The following is a 27,994-nucleotide window of genomic DNA, read 5'->3' on the forward strand; positions in this document are numbered from 1 at the left end:
TGCGATATATGATAGCGCAAAAACGAAATTTCATATATAATTGTATTCAAATCGCGCTGTGCGCAAAACGGTTAAAGATAACATGTTACTTTTTTTTCGTTGTAATGTACACTAAATTGCAAACATTTTGGTATATAACACATTGTAAAACAATAAAAGCAACACAGAGAAAATATTATCACAAAATAATGCATGAATTCGTAATGCGCGGACGTAAACAAATATTTTTTCAAAAATTCACAATAAATCTAAATATTGTCCTAGAGACTTCCAATTTATTTCAAAATGAAGAAAAATGATTGAATATTACTATACTGTATTAGCTTACAATTGCAGTTTTCGACCATATCTGACGAATTAAAGTTGACCGAATGTCGAATTTTTTTATAGTGGTCCCCCCGTATTCGCGGGGGATGCGTACCAGACCCCCCCGTGAATAGTTAGAACCCGCGAATGTTTGGAACCCCTATGAAAATGCTAAAAACAGCCTATTTTGTTAGTTAAAACTCAAGAAAAACCCACTAAAAATTTTTACACTTGGTTTTTTTAATAGTTTTATCACAAAAAGTGCATTTTATGATGAAATTCATCAAAAAAAACAGGAATTTGTGGATATTTATCATAGAAAAATACCGCGAATGCACGAATTTTCCGCGAATAATGCAGGGAAACGTTCCCCAGAGAAATCCGCGAATGTGTGAGTCCGCGAATCTGGAGAACGCGAATACGGGGGTCCACTGTATATATATTTTTTATATGCAATTATTTCGAAAATAAGAAAAGCTACAACCTTCAAATATTTTTCGTTTTATTCTACATGAAATTGCGCACATTTTCATATATAAAACTCTATGAAATGCCTAATATGAAATGGAGCAAATATTCCGAGAATGGGACGTACACATTTCGGAGATTTGTGGCGGAGAATTCGCGAGCGGAGGGAAGGAAAGATTTTTTTTAAAATTCACCATAAATCTAAATATTTTGCTAGAAACTTTGAATTTGTTTCAAGATGAAGATAAATGACTGAATATTACTAGACTGTAAGAGTTTTAGCTTACAATTGCGTTTTTCAACCATTTCGGTAGAGTCAAAGTTGACCGAACATGGTTTTTTTCTATTTATCGTGATTTATATGCAAATCATATGTTTCAAAAAATGAGAAAAGCTACAACCTTCAATTATTTTTTTGTTTTTGGTAGTTTCACAATGAAATTGAGCACATTTTCATATATAAAACTTTATGTAACAGCTAATTTAAAATGGTGCAAACATTACCACAATCGCACGTATGATTTTTTCAGAAGAGTTACCGTGCGGACGTAAAGAAAATGTTATTTTTTTCATAAATTCACCATAAATCGAAATATTGTGCTAGAGACTTCCAATTTGTTGCAAAATGAAGGTAAATGCTTGAATATTACTATAATATAAGCGTTTTAGCTTACAATTGCGTTTTTAGACCATTTCGGTAGAGTCAAAGTTGACCGAAGGTTGAAAGTTTGGCAATTATCGTTATTTATATGAAAATATCTCAAAACTGATAAAAGCTACAATCATGAGTATTTTATTGTTGTATTCTACATAAAAATGCGCACATTTTCATATATAATACTTCATGTAACGGCTAATTTACAATGGTACAAAAATTATGTCAAAGTGACGAAATAATTTCCGAGATGTGTCAAAGATACTTTTTAGTGCGGCAAGAAAGAAATTCGCGCTTGCGCGCCTGCGTAACAATTGTAAACAAAACAACACCTTTATCCGTGAACTCCCAGCATCCCCCAAGGCGCGTGATTCAAAAGTTTTAGGCTGGTAGGCCTATAAGTATTTTCCCACGAATTTTAAAAAAACTTTTGTAAGTCGACGTAAAATACGTCCAGTCGGCACACGGGAGACAAAATATGTCGACGTAAAATACGTCCAATCGGTGTAAGAGGGTTAAAGGGGGGAAGGATCAATTCCCGGGTAAGAGCGGAAACTTGATCCAATAATAATATGATGCTATCATAAAATATATATGAAAATGAAACAGAATACTGCACTTGCGATTTCACTTTCACAGAAAATAAATCGTAAGGATCAATTCCCGGGTAAGAGCGGAAATTGATCTAAAATTAAAATTGATGCAATTAAATAAATGAAAATGAAAAAGAATACTGCAATTGCGAATCCACTTTCATTGCATTCTATTCATACAAAATAAGAGGCTCGTGCCGAGCGCATTCACGCTCTCGGCAACGAACGCAAAGTGCAAAAATATAATGAAAAGAGTACTTACATTTTTCAATTACAGTGGGGCCTCGCTTAGTCACGGATCAGCAATCACGGATTCAGTTAATCACAGGTTTTTCCTTGGACCACTTCTCAGTCTATATATCCTGGTATGAATCACAGCATCGCGGGCTTGTCGGTGGTAGGCTAAGCCTCGTCCGGTTCCGATAACCAACAAATGCATGAACAGATTCACATTATGATATTAACTGACAATAAAGGTAATAAAACCATTCTCACCTTATATATTATTGGCATATCTTCATAATATGACAATTTGTCGAAAATTGCATTTTTCCTAACTATACAAACCTGAGGTCCTTTAACAATAGGAAGTAGCTAGCGGCAGCTGGAGCGGTCGTAAGCTTCGAACAAGGGGAGAACGGTAGTTAACTGCTTGTCCGATCGTCTGAGAGGTAAACAAATCACTTTTGCTTTTGGCCCATGCGAAATATGCAGAGTGAGGGGTGGCATGAGGAGGGACTATATGTAAAGGACCTCAGGTTTGCATAGTTAGGAAAAATGCAATTTTTTGACAAATTGTCATTTGTTCCGATACGTAATACAAACCATCGGTCCTTTAACAATAGGAAGACTCACTTCTTGGTGGGAGGAATCTGAGTCTTTTGATGAACAGAATGGTGTTCGTCCATCCTTGGAGTGCCATCCCTGGTCGTAAGAGCGAGGGAGGGATCCAAAGCCTCTGTCCGATTGATCGGCGGGTGTGCACCGCAGGATCAATGGTCAGAACCTCTGGCGGGCCGAGTTACTAAGAGAGAGGCAAGCGTATCTCTTCGTACCAGCATTGTAAGAACTTGTTCCTGTACAGGAGCAAATATAAAGTCATGGGTTTGTACCCACCCCCCCTCATTTAGGCCAGGCTCACCCCTTCCTCCCCCTTGTATGGAGAAAGTGGTGGATATACGCTCCTATCCCCTAGTTAAAGGGATAGGATGGAGCTCGGTCGAGTAGCTTAACCTGCATCTGACTCCCTTCCAGCGTGGTGACGACCGTATCCCTCTGCCCACAGGTAGAGGTAGAGAAAGATGGTGAAGAGAAGCCAGTCACACTCTCATTCGCACATTCATTCTCCCAGTCATACCAGGAATCGATGCTGTTCTGCCTGCTCGGGTGCTGGGTAAGCTTACACAACGTGTTGAGCAGTCACCACAGGTCCCAAGGAAAAAGTATCCAAGGACTGTGGGCAATATCCAGAAGGTAGAAGGACGTGAAGGTGGTCTGGTGGCCCAGACACCCGCCTTCAGGACCTGCGCCACGGAGAAGTTTCTTACGGAACGCTAAGGAGGGTCCGATACCTCTGACTTCGTGGGCTCTCGGTCGGAGCGTACGGATGTCGTCGCTACCATCAGCCTCGTACGCTCTCCTGATCACCTCACGTAGCCAGAAAGAAAGAGTGTTCTTGGAAACTTCTTTCTTGGTAACCCCAGTGCTAACGAAGAGGCGTCGACACTCAGGCCTGAGGTGTCCGAGTTCTCTTCAGATAGCGCCGTAGCGCCCTCACAGGACAAAGCAGCATCTCATCCGCATGTTATCGGAGAAGTTCAGAAGGGTGGGGAGGGGATCGTGAAAGACTCGAACCTGTCGTCAGGGACGACGGATTCTGAGTCTTAGCTACGAAGTTCGGGACGAAATCGAGCGTCACAGATCCCCAGCCCTCTGGTGTGTTTAACATCATAAGAAAGAACATGTAGTTCCCTACTCTCTTCGCCGATGCCAGGGCCAGCAAGAAGAGGGTCTTGAGGGTCAGATCCCTGTCTGACGACTCTCGGAGTGGCTCGAAGGGTCTTCGAGTCAAACTCATAAGGACGAGTAGTCACGTCCCCACGCAGGGGGCCTTGAGTTCCCTGGGTGGGCAAGACCTTTCGAAGCTCCTCATTAGCAAGGAGATCTCGAACGAGTTCGAGATGTCCAGTCCCCTCAGTTTTAGGACGAGAGCCAGGGCGGCTCTATATCCTTTAACTGTGGGTACTGAGAGGAGCTTCTCTCGGCGAAGAAACACGAGGAAATCCGCTACCTGCTGAAGAGTGGCTCTGAGAGGAGACAGACCCTGTCTACGACACTAACCACAGAAGACGGCCCACTTCCCCTGGTACACAGCTGCAGAGGACTGTCGGACGTGTCCAGCCATCTCTGTTGCTGCCGCTACGAGAAAAGCCTCTCGTTCGCAAGAGATGGTGGATAACAGCCAGCCGTGAAGTTGAAGGGGACTGGACTGCTAGGCTGGTAACGTTCTACAGTGTGGCTGGGCTAGAAGGTTGTGCCAATTGGGTAGCTCTCTCGGTGCGTCCGCAAGAAGAGCCAGCAGGTCCGGATACCAAACGGCTTGAGGTCGTTTGGGAGCCACCAGGATCATTCTGAGATTGGGAGTGACCAGCACTCGACTGATCACTTTCCGAATCAGACAGAAGGGAGGAAAGGCGTAAACGAAGAGGTTGTCCCAGGGGTGTTGGAGAGCGTCCTCTGCAGCTGCCCATGGGTCCGGCACGGCTGAAAAGAAAACCTGAAGCTTTCTGTTGTGCCGGGTGGCGAACAGGTCTACGACCGGTCGCCCCCACAGGTTGAAGAGCCTTTCTGCCACATCTTGGTGTAGAGACCACTCGGTCCCTATCACCTGATCCCGACGGCTGAGCTTGTCCGCTACTACATTCCTCTTGCCTGGAATGTAGCGTGCTGACAGCTCTATTGAGTGAGCCGTGGCCCACTCGTGCACCTGCACCGTCAACTGGTGAAGCGGAAGAGACACTAGGCCCCCCTGCTTGTTGACATATGCCACTACTGTGGTGTTGTCGCACATCAACACCACTGAGTGTCCCACCAAGCGGTCTTGAAACTCTTGGAGAGCGTTGAACGCCGCCTTGAGTTCCAAGACATTGATGTGAAGGTGCCTTTCGTGATGGTCCCACACACCTGCAGTCAGCAACTCCTCCAGGCTAGGTCCTGCCTCACCTTGTCCGTGAGAGCCACGGGAAAGTAAGGAGGATCCTTCGCCTGAGACCAACTCTCCCTTAGCCTCCACTGGAGAGACCGCAGGTGAAGACGCCCGTGAGGACTAACTTCTCGAGTGACGACAGATGCCGATCACGACTTGCCATTGCTGTGCTGCCTGTTCCTGCCGAGACAGGAACCGGCCGGCTGCCTCCCTGAATTTGCTGATACGCAAGTCTGCGGGAAAGACCTGCCCTGCTACCGTGTCTATCAGCATACCCAGGTACTTCATCTTCTGCTTGGGTTCGAGATCGGACTTCTCGTAGTTTATCACGATCCCCAGATCGCGACAAAACTTGAGGAGTCGATCTCTGTCCTGCAGCAACTGCGAGTGGGAGCTCGCCAGGACCAGCCAATCGTCGAGATACCTCAGAAGACGTATCCCGTGCGAATGGGCCCAAGCTGACACCAGAGTGAACACCTCGCGTGAACACCTGTGGGGCGGTTGACAGACCGAAACAAAGTGCCTGAATTGGCTACACGTTCCCGTCGAAGATGAAGTGGAGGTACTTTCTGGAGGACTGATGGATGGGTATTTGAAAATACGCGTCCTTCAAGTCCACTGAAAGCATGAAATCGTTCCCCCTGATCGAGTCGAGCACCGAGCGTGCCGACTCCATCGTGAACCGCGTCGTGCGAACGAAGCGGTTCAGGGGAGAGAGGTCTATCACCGGACGCCAGCCCCCCGATGCCTTCTCCACTAGGAAGAGGCGGCTGTAAAAGCCCGGTGATTGGTCCTCCACGATCTCTACAGCTCGTTTCGCCAGCATGGTCTTGATCTCCTGTCGAACAGCGTTGTCCTTTGATGATCCCCAAGGACATAGGTTTGTAGGTGGACCGGTTTGGAGATGAGGGGGGGCCGAGACTCGAAGGGTAGTAGATATCCCTCCCGAAGGACGTCTACTATCCAGTTCTCGGCGCCGTAGCGCTGCCAAGTTGCCCAATGGCTCGCTAGGCACCCCCCCCCACTTCCGGAGCAGGTGAGGGGGAACGCCGTCCCTAGCGTTTCCCACCTCGTTTCGACTTCTTCCCACCACCTCCTCGGGGAAAGGAGGGCTGGGAGGAGGGCTGGTTACGGCCTCCTTTGGCAGAAGTCGAAACCACAGGAGTCTTCACACGGGGCTTAGACGGTGCAACCGTCTTCGCCGCCGTGGAAGCGCTAGCTAAACTCTTAGGCTTAGCCGCAGTCGCTCGAGATTGCCCAGTAACCTTCGAGACTGCCTGGTGAACTAAGCGGTCACTGTCATCAGTGCGCCGCCTTTCCACCGCAGCGTCCACCATCTCTCCGGGAAAGAGAGCGGGGGAACTCCTAATAGGTCCATTGCGAAGCCCGAGTGCCGCCTCACGCCCGGCCCCCTTGGTCACTCGGGTAAGGACTGCGTCCCTACGTCGAAGAACCAAGTTGGCCCACAGGTTAGCAGTCTGATGGGCGAGGTAAGAGATAGCTCTTCCTCCAGACTGGCACAGTCTCCTGAAAGAAGCGTCATCTTCGAGAGCAGAACTCCCAGAGCGGCCGCTACTTTGGATATTGTGAGGGACCACAAATCCAGCCAAGAGACTGCCTGGAACGCTGCCATAGCGGTAGATTCCAGGGCAAGTGCCTCCTGCTGCGAGAACCAGAGGTTCTCCGACAGGAGCTGCTGCAGGGACACACCTGGAGTCAGCCTCGCTAACTCCGGGTTAACCTGTTTTGGCAGTATTGGGTCTTCCGAAGGCACGTAAAATCGCCTCTGACGCTGTAGAGGAGGAGGAAGCAGCTTAGAAGACCGTCCGGATTTCAGCGAATCCTCTCGCCCTGAGACGAGATTCTCGACTTGATCCAGGACCGAGTCTGCAAGCTCCGATCGCGGCAGCCCCACCATCATTTTGGGTTCCTTCTTAGGACCCCAAAATGACTCGAGCCGGGACGTGGGCTCGGCCGGTGGTAGCGGCGATCCTTCCGCAAGGTCATTATGCTGATGAATCAGCTTAATGACTTCTGCAAAATTCCTCTGTATCTCGGGAGTAACTGCGTCTTGCGGAGTAGGACCGTCCAGTCCCTCCAGCAAAAACAGATCCCGAGATACTCCTCCTTCAGAAGGAAGAACAGCGGCAGACCCCTGACGGTCACCTCCAACTACTTGCGCGTATGTTCTGGTCGGTCCTAGAACCGTGCCTGATCCATACGGCGTCATAGCGGGATCGCGAGCGGCGCACCTCTCGCGATCACTCCTAGGAACCTCGCTCCTCCCGGTGTAGCTGAGGAGGTTGAAGGTACAGGAGAGGCAGACCTGACGCTCCCCCTCGCTCGCTGGCAGGACCAGCGTGCGTGGGGGGCTGCTGCTGATGGGGTGGGTTTTTCAAAAGCCCGCGGTGGCGATCGAGCAGCAGGCCTAGCCTTGCCGCTCGCCTGGGGCGAGAGGCTCGGCTGAGAACGTCGACGCTGATCTCTAGCGTCAGGCGAGCTGTTGCTGGTTACCGTCTCCGCCCGGTCCCTGTGGGAGCGGCGGTCAGGTGACCTGCTAGGCTCGCTGTGGCGGTGAGACCGGCCAGCGGCTGGTACCGACGGCCGCGGGGACCCCTTCCTTGCCTCAACCCGTGCTGGTCAGCGACCGTCACGTCAACCCGAGCAGCCAGTTGGTCGCTGCGAGAGCGTCCACTGGCCTGGCGAGAGTCGTGTGCACGACTCTCGCCAGTCTTCTGCTCCGCGCCACGGTCTTGACGGCGAGCAAGCTCGGGCGTCAAAACTTTGGCTGGACGGTCTCCCGTGGAAGAGCGTCCACTCGGTACTTCTCAGCGAACGAGAAGCGGCGAGACGGATCCTGATTTAGCGGCAGAACCGCTAACACCAGGTGAGGACGTACCAGCCGAGGCTGGTACACCTCTGGTCCCCGTCGTCTTCTTCTTTGCAGAGGAAGAGACGGGCCCCGTTCCCGAAGGAACAGGAGGACCAGCAGAAGAGCTCCCCGAATCGCCTGAGCGAGACGGGCCCTTAGAAGATCCCGAAGGAGTCTTCTTAGGGGGGGAGGAGGCAGCCTTCTTCTTCTTCTTCGGCTTGGTAGCCTTAGAAGTCGAAGGGGAAGAGGAGGCAGCAAACGACGAAGAAGACGACGAAGACGACGATGACACATTCCTCTTCTTCCTCTTCTTCTTCGCCAGGCTCCGCAGGACAGACGTCAGGTCTTCCATCCAGGAGGGAGCCGGGGCAGTTGCCGAAGCAACAGGGCCCGACTGCACCTGTCCGGAAGAACCTGAGACTGTAGCAGCACCACCAACAGCAGGAGCGACAGGAACAGGTACAGGAACAGCAGGAACAGCAGGCACAGCAGCGTCTGAAATAAAAGGAGCAGCAGGGACAGCAACAGGTACGGCAGGTACGGCAGGAACCACAGGAGAGCCAGGCGTCCTGTCGGCAGCTACCGTCATTCTTGGCACTGGCGGCAGGTTTAGGGGGGTACTCTTAGGGCAGCGGAAGTCCGGGGTCGGCAACACAAAGAAACCAGGTGGCGGTGGCACCGTCCTCTTTGGCACGGCAGTAATGGGTTTGTGCACCGCAGCTGTAGGCGTCACCGTCATTACATGCGGCGTATACACAAGATGCGGCGGCATGTCATAGGCTGGTGTTGTTATAGTGGTAGTGGTCACCACACCATGAGTGACCACTGCCGACCCCGCCAACCGCTCAATCAACCCCTGAATACTTGGCACTCCCTGCAGTCCCAGCGACTCCCACACCTGTCCAAGGTCGTCCTTCACTGGTGGCACATCTGCGGAAGCAACAGTCGGGTTAGTAAGAGGGGTTCCCTCGCGCCTGGGGGGAGACGAACCCCACCCAGAGCGGACGGAAGACCCCGAATACAACTGGACGTCCGGGTAGCGGGCGCCCTCCTCCACACTCGACGGATCGAGCGAGGAGAAGGACTCCGCTACCCCCCCCGCAGGGGAAGGCGCGAAACGTGGGGGCTGACCGGGAGGCAGGAAGGAAGACGAAGTGTCAGTTACCAAAGGAGTCACTGGAGAGCTTTCCGATGACTTCTTTGGAGGCCTAAGTCTCTTCCTGCCCTCGTACAGAACCCACTGCGCCTCGGACCAATTCATACAGGTAATACATGGCTCGTCCCGGGAGCATTCTCGCCCCCGGCAACGAGTACAAACCTCATGTGGATCTACGTCCACGAAAGATCTAAAACCACCGCATCTACGCCCCTCCAGCCCGGGACAAACTCTACGGGCGACTGGGGGGCGCGGCGAAATCTCCATTTCTTGATCACTCATGATATCAATGTAATAAAGAAATGCACAAGTACTTACAAATCATACACACTCTAATAACCAGAAAGAGGGCTGAATACTCAAAGCAAACGACAATAGCGGGCAGAGCGATGACGAACACGTCCTATCTCCACACGGCCGAAAGCAAAAGTGATTTGTTTACCTGCCGCGCGACGATCGGACAAGCAGTTAACTACCGTTCTCCCCTTGTTCGAAGCTTACGACCGTTCCAGCTGCCGCTAGCTACTTCCTATTGTTAAAGGACCGATGGTTTGTATTACGTATCGGAACAAATATAGCCTATTCATGGAATATGTAATTCCACGTCATTAACATCAACTTGTAGTTGAGCGGCCTGCAGAAATGTAAACATTGAGTTACACTTCACAGCACCTTTGTCATTCTTAACCTTTTAGAAATGTTAATAGTAGTAGTTTAATTACAGTAGTAATAACATTTACGAAAACATAAATTTTCAATTCGAGCTTCATTATTGTTTTGGTATAACATAGTCAACTCCTTTGAACACTGCAGTCATACAAACGATAATTGTCATAGATTGTCGTATGTTGTTTGCAATCGGCGACGAAGCGTAAACGTAATAAAACCATTTTTACCTTATATATTAATGTCATATATTCATAATAAAATGCAAATCTTATATATTATTGGCATATCTTCAAAATAAAAAGCCTCTTTAAGGAATAATTCCTTGGGGAATCCATTTTTCAAAAGACAAAAATACACTTTACATGTTTACCGTATACAATGAACAATGATTACTTTATTTTGATGTGATTACATCAATATTACAGTATGGTACTCTAAGCAGTACAGTAACTATTTTTTTTATCATAAATGTATATTCATTCACGAAAAAAATACATACGTATGACCACCGTGACGTCACTGTTCTACAAAGTACGTACCGATGTATTTTTACGCAAGTATCCTCTAAACTCTGTCATAAATCACTTTACTTACTTTTTTTGTGAAGCCCAAATGCTACGTATATTCCGGAAAATTAACGAAATCACGAATTTTATCATAGAGCAAGATTCGCTAATTACTGTTTTCTTCTTCTTTTCATGACTAAATGCATTTTTAGAATAAAACTCATTCAAATTTTCAAATAATATGAATGTAAATAGCAAAATCTCTCTCTCTCTCTCTCTCTCTCTCTATCACTTACAGGAAAAAAAACTATAATACTGATCTATTATTATCGTAATAAAAGAACAAGATGGTCCCCGAAAGAATAAAAATGATATTGTTATAATACAATAAAGTTTCATACATACTTACCTGGCAGATATATACATAGCTAAGACTCCGTCGTCCCCGACAGAAATTCAAATTTCGCGCCACTCGCTACCGGTAGGTCAGGTGATATACCTGCCTGCCCTGGGCGCAGGACTAGGAACCATCCACCCGTTTTCTATCATATTTTCTCTCTTCCACCTGTCTCCTGCGGGGAGGCTGGGTGGGCCATTAATCGTATATATCTGCCAGGTAAGTATGTATGAAACTTTATTGTATTATAACAATATCATTTTCATACAATGAACTTACCTGTCAGATATATACATAGCTGATTGGCACCCTTTGGTGGAGGGTCAGAGACAGCTAATATGGAATAGACAGGTAAACAACATATGTTGTAGGTATAAAAGAAAAACCTTGGTTCCTACCTGATAGGTGGTAGACTTCGTGGCTGTAGCCCGGTAGTCTGCATCACCTCAAGACTTTAGCGAGATATTAGATCTATGGCTAGAGTTCTTGTGGGTCTGTCGATGGGTATAAGAACCGCTTACTCGGCAGAGCCTACAAGGACTTTGTCAATGGGTACTAGACCACTCTATGACAACACACCTTATGAAGGAGCATAACAATCCCGACCACCTGATCCTCACCACCATGTTAGTATATAGAATTGTTCTGAGTTATCCCCGAACTCATAACAAACAACCCATAACTCGAAACAAAATAAAAACTCATTTATACAAAAATTCGCAAAAACAAAACAAAAAAATTTTAAATACTCCCCTAAAAGATATCACAAGAGTTTCCTTACTGAACAAACAGTGACTGGCCGCCAGTGCAGCACCAAGCCCTCTTTGTCAGCAGGAATCTAGAACATATCTAGTAGAAGGTATGTACAAATTTAAGGATTGGTGTTTGCTCCCGTACCCAGTATTGTATCCGCCAATACAAATGGTCCCAGAGAAAAACATTTCTCGTAGGTCACGCGAACGTCTTTAAGATAGTGAGATGCAAAAACTGAATTGCACCTCCAATATGTCGTGTCAATGATTTTCTTAATGACATATTTTTCTGAAAAGAGAGAGACGTCGCCACTGCTCTAACTTCATGGGCTTTTACTCTAAAAGCGGAAAGAGTCTCAGGACAGAACTTGTGAGCATCCGTAATGACGCTCCTAATGAAGAAAGCTAATGCGTTCTTAGACATGATTCTTGTGGGGTCCTTAATCGAACACCAAAGACTTTGTCTAGAGCCTCCCATTTGCTTCTTTCTTTGTAAAGAAGAACTTCAAGGCTCTTACCGGGCAAAGAGACCTCTCTGTTTCTCTCCCTACTAGACTCGATAAGCCTTTGATCTCGAATCTCTTGGGCCAGGGATTCGATGGATTTTCATCTTGCGCTAGAAAAACAGAGTTCTAAACGAGCAAAAGGACCGAGTCTTTGTTAAAGCCGACTTCATATCTAGGGCATGAAGTTCGCCAACTCTTTTGGCTGTCGCCAAAGATAGGAGAAACAAGCATTTTCTTGTTATATCCTGAACGAAAGCTACGTGGGGAGGCTCAAATCTGTCCGACGAAAGGAACTGAGAACTACGTCCAGGTTCCAGTCTGGGTGGAGTTAGTTCCTTCGATTTTGTCGTTTCAAACGATCTAATCAAGTCGTGCAGATCTTTATTGTCAGCATGTCTAGGCCTCTGTTCTAAATACTGCCGACAGCATACTCCTGTATCCTTGATTGTCGATACAGACAAATGAGAGACCTCTCTCAAGAACAACAGGAAATCGGCGATTTCGGTTATAGAGGTACTGGAGGAGGGACAACTTCTTAGACTTGCACCACCTTCTGAATACCTCCCACTTCGACTGATAGACTCGTCTAGTGGAAGCTCTGCGGGCTCTAGCGATAGCGCTTGCAGCTTTCGCGAGAAAACCCCCTCGCTCTGACAAGTCTTTCGATAGTCGAAAGGCAGTCAGAGCGAGAGCGGGGAGGTTTTGATGAAACCTCTCGAAGTGTGGCTGTCTGAGAAGATCCATCCTTTTTGGAAGGATCTTGGGAAGTCTACTGTCCACTCCAGCACCTCTGCAAACCAATCTTGTGCTGGCCAAAACGGGGCTATCAGGGTCATCCTTGTCCCGTTGGACGCTACGAACTTTCTCAACACTTGTCCCGAGGATTTTGAAAGGGGGGAAAGCGTACACGTCCACATGAGACCAGTCCAGCAGGAAGGCGTCGACCACGAGAGCTCTTGGGTCTTCCACCACTGAACAAAAGACTTCCAGCCTTTTGGAAAGGAATGTGGCGAACAGATCTACGTGAGGAGTGCCCCAGAGATCCCAAAGACTCTGACACACCTCTGAATGAAGAGTCCATTCTGTGTGAAGGACCTGGTTTCTCCTGCTCAGTCTGTCCGCCCTGATGTTTCTCGTCCCCTGAACAAATCTTGTTAGGAGGGCGATGTTTCTTTGTGAGGCCCAAATTAGCAGATCTCTTGCTATCTCGTAAAGCGACACTGAGTGTGTTCCTCCCTGCTTCCGAATGTAGGACAGGGCTGTAGTGTTGTCCACATTCACTTGGACACACTGTTCGTCACAAAGGGTTCGAAGAACTTTAGCGCTAAGTGAACTGCTAGAAGTTCTTTGCAATTTATGTGCCAGGACACCTGTGCTGCCTTCCAGGTGCCTGACACTTCTCTCGGTCCTAGTGTTGCTCCCCAACCCTTCTCCGATGCGTCGGAATACAACACTCGGTTTGGGTTCGGAACTTCCAGAGAAATTCCCTTGTTCTCTTTTAGAGGGGACAACCACCATTGCAGGTGTGGTTTCATCTCCCTTGGAAGGAGAAAACTGTCGGAGAGAAGTCCCGTCTTCCAGTTCCACGATCTCCTTAGGAAAAACTGAAGAGGGCGAAGATGTAGTCTTCCTAGAGGAAAGAACTGTTCGAGCGAGGAAAGGGTGCCTAGTAGGCTTAACCATTCCCTCGCCGAAGTTCGTTCTTTCCCTAAGAAGAGAGAGACTTTTTCCAAGCCTCTCACGATTCTCTCTTGCGAAGGAAATACTCGAAAACCCCGAGAATCCATCTGAATCCCCAGATAAACCAAGTTCTGTCTGGGAATCAGCTGTGACTTCTCGAGGTTCACGAGTAGTCCCAACGCCTTTATCAGGTCTAGGGTCAAAGAAAGGTCCTCCAAACACTGTCTCTCTGTTCTGGCCCTGATGAGCCAATCGTCCAAATATAGAGAGATGTTGACGCCTTTGAGGTGAAGAAACCTCGCCACATTCTTCATCAGGCTTGTGAAGACCTGAGGCGCTGTGGGATAGCCAAAACACAAGGCCCTGAACTGAAAGATCCTCCTCGTCATGAAAACGGAGGTACTTCTTCGACGAAAGGGTGAATCGGGACATGAAAATAGGCGTCCTGGAGATCCAGCGACACCATCCAATCTCCTTGACGTAACGCCGCAAGGACTGAGGCCGAAGTCTCCATAGAGAACTTCTCCTTTCGAACGAACTTGTTCAGAGCGCTGACATCTAGAACTGGTCCTCCAGCCCCCCGAGGCTTTCGCAACCAGGAAAAGCCGATTGTAAAACCCGGAGAGTTTTGCTCTAGAACCAGTTCTATGGCTCTTTTGTCCCACATTTGATTCACCATCAGACCGAAGAGTAACCCTCAGTACAGGGTCCCTGTATCTGGCTGACAGTTCCCGCGGAATGGTCGTTAGTGAGGACTGTCTTGGAAGGGGATAAGATATCCCTTCCTGATTATGGACATGGAAGAGGCGTCTGAGTTTATGAGTGACCAGGCGTCTGCAAATTCGAGAAGCCTGGCCCCCACTGGTGTTTGGAGGCTGTCTGTCTCACTTCCTTTCTTAAAGGGACGGGAAGGAGGGCCTTACCTCTCCTCTCAAGACCTCTTCTCTTAGAGGTAGCTCTGGAGAGAGGCCCTCCTCGAAAGGGCTGAAACCGTAGAAGTCGGTCCTTTCTTGTCAACAGAAACAAGAGGTCTCTTCTTCCTTGCAGTTTGCAGGAGAAGATCCTGAGTCGCCTTCTCAGTCAGTGATTGAGAAATGTCCTTCACTAACTAGAAGGAACGGAAACGGAAGTCAGACATGGGAGCGAAAACCAGGGCTGCTCTCTGTGATGGAGAAACCGCCTTGGTTAGGAATGAACTAAAAATACTCCTCTTCTTAAGGAGTACTGCTCCGAAAAGAGAGGAGATTTCTCCCGATCCGTCTTGTACCGCCTTGTCAATACAAGCAAGAATACTGAGAATGACTTCGGGGTCAAGACCATCCGAGTCATGAGCTTCTTAGACATCACCCCAAGGGACCAGTCTAGGAAATTAAACACTTCCAAATATGGAAGAGTCCCTTGAGGAGATGATCCGTCTCCGAAATAGCCCAAGACAACGCGAGATCCATTCAAAGCGTGTCTCCTTGACGAGTCAACCAAGGTTGAAAAGTCCGCTTCGGCTGCCGCTGGAAGAGAAAGGCCCATGTTCTCCCCCGTTCGGTACCAGAAACCTCTCTTGCCAGAAAGTATGGCTGGAGGCATACAGAAGGTGGTCCTGCCCAGATCCTTCTTAGACAACATCCATTTGTCTAAGGACTGAAGCGCTCTCTTCATAGAGATCGTAGGTCTCATCTTCAAGACCGACGAAGACTTAGGCACAGTCGCACTCGAAAACAGCGATCGAGGCGAAGGAGGAGCGGCAGGAGTTAAAGAATCTCCGTATTCTCGTAAAAGAAGGTCAGTTAGAACTTTATAGTTCGAGACTCCTTCTCTCCCGTCACCCTCTTCTTCCGAATCCCTCCTCTACCTTGTGGAGAATCGGCCTGAAAAAACGAGAGGATCTTCATCCGTTCTCTCTCTACTGGTGACAAACTCCTACTAGGAGAGGGGCTCATAGAGTGAACGACTCTCTCTCACGTCTAAAAGAAGTCTCGCGTCTGCTTGACTTCTCGTGCCTGAACAAGCTCCTCGCGCTTGGCTGGCGCTCGCGCTTGGCTGGCGCTTCCCGCTTGGCTGGAGCGTGTAGCCTGGCTGGCATCTCGCGCCTGGCTGACGTCTCGCGCTTGTCTGGCGCCTCACGCAACTCCTCGCGCCTGGCTGGCGCCTCGCGCCTGGCTGAATCCTCGCGCTTGGCTGGCGCCTCGCGCCTGGCTGACGCCTCGCGCTTGGCTGAATCTTCACGCCTAACTGGTGCCTCGCGCCTGGCTGGTGTCTCAGGCCTGAGCAGTATCCTGATCTCGAGCAACCGCTCGGAAAGATCCTGACGTTTGTACGCCTCTTCTTGCCTGGAAGACGTTCTATGTCTGGCGGACGCTTCACGACTGGCTGGAGAAAGAAGACGAGACTTCTTAATAGGAAGTCTAGCGTCCTTCTTGCGAGGGGGATCCCTTGAAAGAACTCCAACCAAAGAGGCTATCTGCTCTTGAACTGCCAGCAAAATTCCTCTTGGAAGCCACCCCAGCGTCCTCTTCAATAGAAGAAGCAGGAGAACTCGAAGGAGTGCGATCATCAAATACATCTCTAGGAGGCGTCGAAACCAGCTTAGCCTTCTTGATAGAAGAAGGAGCTTCCTCCGAGAAGCGCTCCGGGCTCCAGTCGAACGCGCGCTCTTTCCAATGCCTTTTCAGTGGCCTAGAAAGATCCGAGTCCTTCCACCTCGTTTAGGTGAAGGAGAACCGGACGACGAGAAACAATCTCGTAGGACGCTTCTATTTGAGCGGTCCTGAGCAGACTGTAACGAAACAGAACCTGCTGAAGGGACGCCTGACCGTTGGGGATTCCCCACAACCTCCGTACGACTTTCGACTTTCCTACTCCTCTCTGGGTATGTGAGTTTGGAAGAGGTCTAGGCCTGGGAGCATCGCAGGGACGGTCAGACGCCCCTCCACAACACTGGGAACATCACTTCACTTAGTAATTCACAACCACTAGCCTTACCTTGCATGGCCGCCATCTTTGTCTTCATTTTACGAAGAGTAGCCTTCAGATTGGCGATTTCAGAAGCCGAATCCGAATGCAAAGCCTGTGAGGATTCAGATACATAGGGAGAATCATATCATTAATAAAAAGGAGAGTTAGACTCAGAAAAAAGGCTCAATAGGCCTTGTACTCACACTCTTTTGTGCAGCCCGTCTAATCCTATCCCTCTCTAACTTCTTCAAGTAAGAAGTTAGAGTCTTCCATTCATTAGCATCCAACTTTTCACACTCAATACAGGTGTTAGCCAAAGAACAGTCAAACCCCCTACATTTACGACATACAGTGTGAGGATCAAACCGAAAGCCTTCGGTATCCTCACCTTGCAGCCTACATTCACACACACTCTCACACTAACACTTGAATCAGACATTCTATTAGAAAAAATCAAAAGCAAGTCCAAATCCAGTCCACAGTAGCGAATGCCAAAACAACGATCCAGTACGTCACCAAGCAAATCCAATAAAGATGATCAATAAAGTCTTGAAAAGCGAATTCCAGTCAGGAGGTAGTAACAACAATGTTGATACCACCGGCGACAGAGAAAATATGATAGAAAACGGGGATGGTTCCTAGTCCTGCCGTCCAGGGCAGGCAGGTAGATCACCTGACCTACCGGTAGCGAGTGGCGCGAAATTTGAATTTCTGTCGGGGACGACGGAGTCTTAGCTATGTATATATCTGACAGGTAAGTTCATTGTATGAAAATATGTGTTGCCATATTTTTATTCTTTCTGTGATTTACGAAACTGCTTCGATACAACTTTTATAGTTGACTCAATGATTATCACATATTATAACAGTATACAAGAGAATATCTTATCACTATTCATGTTTCATTTCTTATCATCATAAAATATTTAAAATAAAAATTTCATTGTTATTCCCAAGCTAAGATAGTCAACAGTACTCTAGTCCCAAGCTGCTATCTTAAGCTATTCTCATCCTAAGCTGCTATCTCAAGCTATTCAAGTTACTCTCGTCACAAGCTGCTATCTCAAGCTATTCAAGTTACTCTCGTCACAAGCTGCTATCTCAAGCTATTCAAGTTACTCTCGTCACAAGCTGCTCTCTCTCTCTCTCTCTCTCTCTCTCTCTCTCTCTATGAAATATGAATTACTGTATCATAATATCATAAACTATTATGTACAAAGTTAATAATAATAATTCCATTAATAAATTCGTTTCTTTTAGTAACTAAATTGTTTTCCAAAATAATTCTTTCGGTAATAAACGTCCATCAGCTGATTCTAAACATAAACAAAAGACAAAACTAGCTTTTTATTGCTGTATTTTGCTGTTTATACATTAATATTATAGGTGGGTGCTGTAATCCTTACAGTAAACATGTTTTTTTTATCATAAATATGTTCATTCACGAAATAGATATACTATGTACTTTTAGTTTGGTGCAGCAGCCAAATCATGAAAATAGAAAGGAATTGTTAGGTAATTATAATTTTGTTTGCTGATCTGATGCAGGGGAAATTGAAGATAGGAGAGAATAACTTTGAAACTGTCTTGAATTTAGTTTAAGGTGATAGCTGAAGAAATATTTGGTGCTTGAACTAAAGTAGGCAGTTATAAACATTGAAATAGTGGTCTTGGGTGGGTTAATTTTAAAGTAGGCGGTTTAAAGCAATTTTCAGGGGGGGGTACCAGGATAACACGGGTTTTTACTTATCACGGGGTTCTGGGCCCTATCCCCTGTGATTAACGAGGCCCTACTGTACACACTTTCACCTAAAATACATAACTCGGCGCGAGCGCGCCCGCCCTCGGCACCGAGACATAATTCAAGGTATCAATTCATGAAAAGAGCGGAAACCGCCGCATCTACGGCGATAGCTCCATGTTGGCTCATAATTAAGTATAGGTATAGTATAATGAAAATGAAAACAGTGTACTTACAGTCTCATTTTCAAGTCAAACAAACCATTAGTAGAAAACACAATATGACAATTTGTCCAAAATTGCATTTTTCCTAACTATACAAACCTGAGGTCCTTTTACAATAGGAAGGTACTAGCGGCAGCTGGATAGGTCGTAAGCTTTCGAACAAGGGGTTCGGTAGTTAACTGCTTGTCCGACTGGCGCGCGCGCGCGACTGGGAGGTAAACAAATCATTTCTTTTGCTTTTGGCCCAAGCAAAAAACTGCAGAGTGAGGGGTGGCATGAGGTGGGGCTATGTGTAAAAGGACCTCAGGTTTGTATAGTTAGGAAAATGCAATTTTGGACAAATTGTCATTTGTTCCGACACGGCATACAAACCTTCGGTCCTTTTACAATAGGAAGACTCACTTCTTGGTGGGAGGAATCTGAGTCTTTTGTGAACAGAACTGGTGTTCGCCCAACCTTGGAAGTCTCCCTGGTCGTAAGAGCGAGGGAGGGATCCAAGCCTCTGTCCGATTAGACGGGGTGTGCACCGCAGGATCAATGGTCAGACCTCTGGACCGAGTACTAAGAGAGAGGCAAGCGTATCTCTTTGTACCAGCAATGTAAGAACTTGTTCCTGTACAGGAGCAAATATAAAGTCATGGGTTTGACTCTTGTAGGCATCCACTTCCCCCCCCTTGTAGGAGGAAGTGGTGGATATTCTGCTCCTATCCCTAGTGAAAGGGATAGGATGGGGCTCTGTCATATAGCTCACCTGCATCTCGTCCTCATCCAGCGTAGTGACGACCGTGGCCCTCTGCCCACAGGTAGAGGAGGAGGAAAAGATGGGAAGAGGGAGCCAGTCACTCACTCACTCACACATCCATCCACACAGTCACACCAGGACTCGATGCTGTTTCAGCCTGCGAGGGTCTGGGTTAGCTACACAACTTGTTGAGCAGCCACCACGGGTCCCAAGGAAAAGGTTATCAAGGACCTGTGGCAATATCCCGAATGGTAGAAGGACGTAAAGGTAGTCTGGTTAGACCAGGACCCCTGCCTTCAGGACCTGCGCCACGGAGAAGTTCTTACGAAACGCCAACGAGGGGCCAATACTTCTGACTTCGTGAGCTCTCGGACGGGACGTACGGATGTCGTCACTACCATCAGCCTCATACGCCCTCCTGATGACCTCACGCAGCCAGAATGAAAGAGTGTTCTTGGATACTTCTTTCTTGGTTACCCCGGTGCTAACGAAGAGGCGTCGACACTCAGGCCTGAGGTGTCGAGTTTTCTTCAGATAGCGCCGTAGCGCCCTCACAGGACAAAGCAGCATCTCATCCGCCATCATTATCGGTGAAGTCCATTAGGGAGGGAATCGTGAAGGACTCGAACCTGTCGTCAGGGACGACGGTTTCTGAGTCTTCGCAACGAAGTTCGGGACGAAATCGAGCGTCACAGATCCCCATCCCCTGGAGTGTCGTACATCATAGGAAAAGCCATGAAGTTCCCCTACTCTCTTCGCCGATGCCAGGGCCAGCAAGAAGAGGGTCTTGAGGGTCAGATCCCTGTCTGACGACTCTCGGAGTGGCTCGAACGGCGTTCGAGTCAAACTCCTAAGGACGAGAGTCACATCCCACGCAGGGGGCCTGAGTTCCCTAGGTGGGCAAGACCTTTCGAAGCTCCTCATAAGCAAGGAGATCTCGAACGAGTTCGAGATGTCCAATCCCCCTCAGTTTCAGGACGAGAGCCAGGGCGGCTCTGTATCCTTTGACTGTGGGGACTGAGAGGAGCTTCTCTCGGCGAAGAAAAACGAGGAAATCCGCTACCTGCTGAAGAGTGGCTCTGAGAGGAGATAGACCCCGTCTACGACACCAACCACAGAAGACGGCCCACTTCCCCTGGTACACAGCTGCAGAGGACTGACGGACGTTTCCAGCCATCTCTGTTGCTGCGCTACGAGAAAAGCCTCTCGTTCGCAAGAGATGGTGGATAACAGCCAGCCGTAAAGACGTAGGGACTGGACTGCTCGGTGGTACCGCTCGACGTGTGGCTGGGCGAGAAGGTTGTGCCAAGGGGGAATCTCTCTCGGTTCTCCTGCGAGAAGAGCCAGCAGGTCCGGATACCAAATGGCCTGTGGCCATTTGGGAGCCACCAGGATCATCCTGAGATTCGGGGGTGACCAGTGCTCGACTGATCACCTTGCGAAATCAGGCTGAAACGGGGGAAAGGCATAGACGAAGAGGTTGTCCCAGGGTGTTGAAGAGCGTCCTCTGCAGCTGCCCATGGGTCCGGCACCGGTCGAGAAGAACACCTGGAGCTTCCTGTTTGTGCCAGGGTGGCGAACAGATCCACGACTGGTCGCCCCCACAGGTCGAAGAGCCTTTCCGCCACGTCCTGGTGTAGAGACCACTCAGTCCCTATCACCTGATCCCGACGGCTGCAGCGTGTCTTGCTACTACATTCCTCTTCCCTGGAATGTAGCGTGCCGACAGCTCTATTGAGTGTGCCTCGGCCCACTCGTGCACCTGCCGAGTCAACTGGTACAACGGGAGAGACACTAGGCCCCCACCCCCCTGTTTGTTGACGTAGGCCACTACCGTGGTGTTGTCGCACATCAACACCACTGAGTGTCCCATCAAGCGGTCCTGGAACTCTTGGAGAGCGAGGAACGCTGCCTTGAGTTCCAGTACATTGATGTGAAGGTGCTTGTCGTTCTCGTCCCACACTCCTGAAGTCAGCAAACTCCTCAAGGTGTGCGCCCCATCCCTCGGTCGATGCGTCTGAGAACAGCTGCATGTCCGGGGTGGGGGGGGAGTGCGCAGAGGCACTCCTCTTAAGAGGTTCCTGTCGTCCAGCCACCAGGCTAGGTCCTGCCTCACCTCCGGTTGTCAGTGACCACTGGAAAGCTGGGGGATCCGTCGCCGTGGACCCAAACTCTCCTTTAGTCTCCACTGAAGAGACCGCAGGTGAAGGACGCCCAGTGAGGGACCTAACTTTCTCGAAGTGGGACGACAGGGTGTCCGATCACGACTTGCCATCGCTGGAGCTACCTGTTCACTGCGAGACAGGAAACTGGTTGGCTGCCTCCCTGAATCTGCTGATCCGCGAGTCTGCGGGGAAGACTCGCCGCCCATGCTACCGTCCGTCGATCAGCATACCCAGGTACTTCATTCCTTGCTTGGGCTTGGGCCGAGATCGGACTTTTCGAAAGTTCACAACGATCCCCAGATCGCGACTAGAACTCGAGCAAGTCGATTACCCGTGTCCTGTAAGCAACTAGCGAGCTGGGAGCTTCGCCATGGGACTAACCAAAATCGTCGGGGAGATACCTCATCAGACGTATTATCCCGTGCGGAACGGGCCCAAGGCAGACACCAGAGTGAACACTCGCGGTTGAAACACCATGAGGGGCGGTTGAGAGACCGAAGCAAAGTGCCCTTGAACGGGTATTTACACCGTCCCGTCGAGGATGAAGCGGACGGTACTTTCTGGAGGACTGGTGAATGGGTATTTGGACAAAATACGCAATCCTTCAAGTCCACCCACTGAAAGCATGAAATCGTTCACCGGGGTGGTTCCCTTTGGATGGAGCTCGAGGCACTGAACGTGCCGTCCTCCATCCGTGGAAACCGCGGGTATGGCGGAACAAAACCTTGGTTCAGAGGAGAGAGAATCTATCACGGGGCGCCAGCCTCCCGTTAGACTTTTCCACCAGGAAGAGTCGACTGTAAAAGCACGTGTGACTGATCCGTGACGATTTCTGACAGCTCTCTTGCTCAGCATGGTCTTGATCTCCTGTCTCCAATGCTACGTCCTTCGATGGACCCTGGAAACGTACGAAACTGCTGTTGGCACCGGGTTGGAGGTGAGGGGTGGCCAGAGATTCGAAGGGTAATAGATATCCCTCCCGAAGGAACATCTACAATTCCATGGTCTCGGCCGCCCGACCATTAGCGCTGCCAAAGTTGACCCAATGGCTAGGCCAGGCACCCCACCCCCCCCACTTCCGGCAGCAGGTTGAGGGGGAACGCCCGTCCCTAGGCGTGTTCCCCCCTTTTCTTCGACTTCTTCCCAGAAGCCCCCTAACGGGAGGAGGAGGGCTGGGAGGAGCGGGCTGGTTAACGGCTCCCCCTTTGTAGAAGTCGAAGAAGGACAGAGTTCTTTCCCCGGTGGGGCTTCGACGCAGCTACCGGTCTTAGGCCACCGAGGAAGTGATAGCCGAGGCTCTTAGACTTGGGGCCGCAGTCCGAGGGCTTCGCCCAGAAGCCTTCGAGGACTGCCTGGTGAAAACCAGACCGGTCACTGTCGTCAGTGCGCCTGATGTAGGTCCCACCGCCAAGAGTCCACCAATCTCTCCTGGGAAGAGGGGGGGGAGACGTGGTGGAACTCCGTAAAGGTCCGTTGCGATAAAGGTACCCAAGCTGCGTTCACGCTTCCCGGGACCGCCCTGGAAACCCGAGGGTTAAGGACAGCGTCCCTTACGTCGGAGAACCAGGTTGGCGGCCCAACAGGTTCACCGTTCGGTGGGGCAAGGAAGGAGATGGCCTCTTCAACCCCAGACTGGCAAAAGTATCCTAAAAGGCGGGCCGAGTCAATCTTCGGGAGAAATTCCCCCGGAGGTTGGCTGACCGACCTTAGATACTGTGAGGGACCACAGATTCTAACCAGGAGACGGCCTGGCAAAGCTGCCATGGCAGTAGATTCCAGGCCAAGTGCCTCTTGCTGCGAGAACCAATATGGTTTCTCGGACAGTGGAGCTGCTGCAGAGACACAACACCCGGAGTTCAGCCTGGGCTAACTCCGGGTTCCACCTGTTGGGCGGCCATCGGGTCCTCAGATGGCACGTAATAAAAAACGCCGCTGTCGCAGCAGAGGGAGGGTTGGAAGCAAGCTTGCTCGTACCTGCCAGACTTGAGAGGAGAAACCGTCTTGACCCGGGAGACAAGCGATTCTACCTGGTACCAGCACCTGAGTCGGGCACAAGATCGGAAACGCGGCCAAACCCACCAGTCGGTCTGGGTTCACCCTCTTCGGGACACCCCAAGAACGACTCGAGCCGGGACGTGGGCTCGGATGGTGGGAGCGGCGATCCTTCCGCCGAGGGGTCGTGTTTTGCTGACGAATTCTAGCGGCAAATACAACCTCGGCAAAGTTCCTTCCTTGGAATCTCAGGATTAGTGACTGAGGTCCTGCGGATGTCGGCACCATCCGAGTCCCTCAAACAGGTCCCCAGGGAGCATCTCCGTGAGACCCTCCTCCCTCGTAGGGGAGGAAACAGCGACCAGACCCCTCTCGGGTATCCTACCAACCACTTGTGCATACGACCTGGCTGGTCCGAAGAACCCGTGCCTGGTAAGTAGGACGACGTGGTGGGATCCTGAGGGGCGCACCCCTCACGATCACTCCTTCTAATAACCTCGCCACCCCTCCCGGGTTGTAACCCGAGGATGGTTGAAGGTAATGGGAGAGGCAGACCTGGACGCCTCCTCCCTCGTCTCGCTGGCAGAACCAGTGGGTCTTGGAAAAGACTGCAGGCGATCGTCAACCGCCCGGCCCCGGTGGCGATCAAAAGCTGCAAGGGATAGTCGAGCCAGTCTCGCTGCGGAGAACGGCTGGACCGAGAAACAGCGGACCCGGTCTCGTGTTGTCAGAAGGAGCTTGGTGCGGTTGCCGTACCCGATCGCTCTTCTGTTGGAGGATTGTACGGGTCAGGAGAACCGGCGAGCTCCACTGCCACGGTCACGGGAGGACCGTGGTGCGTATCCTCACGGCGCGTCACGGTCGCTGGTTAATACCAGCCGTGGCTGGCGCCGGCGAACGGGGGGACCTCTTCCCAGCCTCAAGCCCGTGGCCGGTCATGGACCGTCACGTCCGCCCGGGTTAGCCAGCTGATAGCCGTCAAGCGACGAGCGAGAGAATTGGGTATGGTGATAGTCGCCTGTGAGCGGCCTGTCACCAGTCTTCCGCTCCGGCCGCCGGAACCTGCACGCTGAGTTGGACTCAGAGGTATGGCTTCCTAGCTGCACGGTCGCTGGTAAGGTCTGACCGTACACTCGAGGTTACTCATCGCGAACGAGAGGCCGAGGACGGATCCTGCTGACCAGTGGTCGAAACCACTAACAAAGCAGGTGAGGAAGTGCCAGGTATTTAGCCGGCACTCCTATGGTCCCCGTAGTCTTTCTTCCTTGCGGAAGAAGAGAAGGGTCCTGCCCCCGAAGGAGCAGGGTCCGGGTGACCAGCGGAAGAAAACCCCCCGTCTTCACCAGAGCGAGACGGGCCCGTAGGAAGTTGTTCAGGACCCGAAGGAGACTTCTTAGGGGGGGGGGAGGCGGACCTTCTTCTTCTTAGGCGGGGGAGCCTTAGAAGAAGAAGGGGATGAGGCGGCCAGACGACGACGACGACGAAGAAGACGGATGAAAGACTGACCGGACGACACCTTCCTTCCTCTTCTTATTCTTCTTCGTCAACCTCCTCAGGGACCGATGTCAAGATCCTGTCAATCCAGGAGCGGAGCCGGGGCTGCTGTTGCCGAAAGTCAACAGGTGGGCCCGGGAACGCACCTTGTCCCTCCGTGAAACCAGATCAGCATCGGGAGCAGCGGAGCCAGGAAACAGGAACAACGTCCAGCAAGGTGCATGGCATTCACAGGAACAGCAGTGGGAGACGGCAGGAGCAGGTACAAAGGAACGGCAGCAGTGGGTCGGCAAAGCGCCCACCGTACGAGGGAACAAGCGGGCTGGGCATGGTTACGGCAGGTACGGCAGGCGTACAGGCTGGTCCAGATGGACGGACCCAGCGGGCACAGACATCCTTGGTACTGGTGGCGGGAGGCCAGGGTCCAGGGGCGAAGACTCTTTCGGGCACAACGAACGTTCCCGGTCGCTGGGGCAGCACGGCAAAACCCAGGCGGCTGGCATCACCACTCCCACCCCCGTGGTCACGGCGACTGGCCCCTGGACCCACCGATGTAGTTGGTGGGTGACAAGAGGACCGCGTGGAGGGGGTGTACACCAGGTGAGGAGGTGAAGCATAAGCCAGGCGTTGTTACAAGGGTCTGTGGTGGAGGTCGTAACCGTTAGCATGGCGGTGGACCCGCCACCAGAGCCAGCGATGATGGTAGAGCAGCTCCCCTGGGACATCGGCCACGCCCTGGCAGCCCCAAACGGATGACCCACACCTGTCCGAGGTCGGTCCTTCGCGGCAAAAACAGCCACCTGAGGAAGCAAAAAAAAGGGGTCGGCGGGTGATTAGCAGGATCCTATACCCGCTCGCAGCGAAAGACGAACGGATAGAGGGACCCAGAGTACAACTCCGACATCCGGGGTAATCTAAGCGCCCTCCTTCCACACTCGGACTAGGTAGGCCGGGTGAGGAACAAAAGGGACCTAGAAAACCCCCCAACCCCCGAAGGGGAAGTGGCGCCAAAAAACGTGTGGGGAAGCTGAAGAGGGCGGCAGGAAAAGAAGACGAAGTGTCCGTAACCAAAGGAGTCGCGGTGGGAGAGCTTTTCCGACGACTTCCATTTGCAGGCCTTCGCTTCTTCCTGCCACCCTAGTACAAAGTCCACTGAGACCTCACGACCAATTAGAACACCCCCCCCCCCCCCCCCCCCCCCCCCCCCCCCCCCCCCCCCCCTTTACTTCATCAGGGGCTCGGCTCGGGTGCATTCGCGCCCACCCCCGGGAAAAACCCCCCCCCCCAACCCGAAGAACGCACAAAAAATATGTGGGTCAATTTACTGGAGGGAATGAGCGGAAACTTTCCGCATTTACGCCCTTCGGGTAACCCGGGCAGTTACTCCGGGGGTAGGGGAGGAGGCGTGGAGATTGCCATTATTAATCTAATTCAAAATGAAGAAATAACGAGAGGAAAAATGATTGTACTTACAAATTGTTTCACACACAAACACAACAAAATACCTCATGGAAAAGGCAAAACGACGAGAAGCGGGCAGAGAGCGTTGAACAACACACAGTCCACTCGCTGTGGGGAGCCGAAAGCAAAAGTGATCTGTTTAACTACCCAGGTCCGCTTGCCTGCTGCGGCGCCTGTCGGACAAGCAGTTACAACGACCGAACCCCTTGTTCGAAAGCTTGACGGACCTATCCAGATGCCGCTACCTAGTACCATTCCTATTGTAAAAGGACCCGAAGGGTTTGTATGCCGTGTTGTCGGAACAATAAAAAACAATGTATACGACGATGAAGCGGGCAGAGAGCGATGACGAACACGTCCTTCACACCCGCGGCCGAAAGCAAAAGTGGTTCTTCACCTCTCAGGCGCGCGGGCGCGCGCACTGTTGGACAAGCAGTTAACTACCGTTCTCCCCTTGTTCGAAGCTTACGACCGTTCCAGCTGCCGCTAGCTAGACTTCCTACCTATTGTTAAAGGACCGAGGGTTTGTATTCGTGTCGGAACAATTCTAACTTTGGAGAAAATGCTTACTTCGAAAGGAGAGTAGAGGTCTTTAGCTCCTTCTCTCACCAACAACAACTAGTGACTGATGACTATCTCCGGTGTCTGGACGTGTTAAAGTACTTTTTCGGAGGGTGGCCAAAACCGCGGTTGTCGGAGAGTTGTTTACCCTACAGCCTAGTTAGGTAATACTAGTAGCCTAAGACACTGGGTTAAAGAAACAATCACAAAGTCACAGGGTTTAAGAAACAAAGACAAAGAACAAATAGCAAAAGATCCCTAAGCTTCTCCGGATACATCTCCGCACTTACTTTTTCCCGACTATGGGGTCAAGAGTCTGCATGAGCTGCTGCTGTCTCGCTCGTTCGGTTTCATTTTTCACAGATTGGTTGATAGTACAAGAAGCTGCTGTCAACGTTCCCGCACATATCACCAGAATGATAAGCTCTTCGATGAAACGCATATTGACCCTCGATAACAGGACAAGACTGTACGGAAAGTTTAGTAGTATCTGGGCCACTAATGAAGAAGTGACATTTCTTGACTCTTGCCAACTTCGAAGAATATTGTTGCGATCTCCAAAACCACTACGCAGAATTAGGGGACTCGTTTACGTAGGTGGTAATGTTCAAAATTTAATGTACGCGTTAAAACAGTACTAAAACTATAATAGCGATGCTTACAAAATATAGTAACACATCAAATCCATAACTAATGTTTTTTTTTACCTGCAATGAGAAATGGTCCAATATAATATGTATGTGTTTATTCACATGCCATAATCTTCTTTGAAGGGAGAAGCGCCAGGTGGGTACAGACCTTGGGTACAGTTTATAGGGATGAGAGAGCAAGACCTGTGTCACTTTTTCTTCACATTAATAGATGCAGCTACCTATTTACTGGTGGGTGGAGGATCAAGAA

At 50.2% G+C, this 27,994-nt stretch overlaps 1 protein-coding gene across 1 annotated transcript in view; it reads right to left on the reverse strand.

The window, feature by feature from the left end:
• Positions 1-27,698, reverse strand: part of LOC135217514 (cation-dependent mannose-6-phosphate receptor-like) — a 132,104-nt gene extending 104,406 nt beyond the window's left edge. The window contains exon 1 of the mRNA XM_064253472.1: positions 27,385-27,698. Coding sequence (XP_064109542.1) covers positions 27,385-27,536 — 152 coding nt within the window. The 5' untranslated portion in view covers positions 27,537-27,698. The remainder of the gene's footprint in view (positions 1-27,384) is intronic.
• Positions 27,699-27,994: the final 296 nt, after the last annotated feature.

The sequence above is a fragment of the Macrobrachium nipponense genome, chromosome 7, assembly GCF_015104395.2.
Source record: "Macrobrachium nipponense isolate FS-2020 chromosome 7, ASM1510439v2, whole genome shotgun sequence".
NCBI lineage: Eukaryota > Metazoa > Arthropoda > Malacostraca > Decapoda > Palaemonidae > Macrobrachium > Macrobrachium nipponense.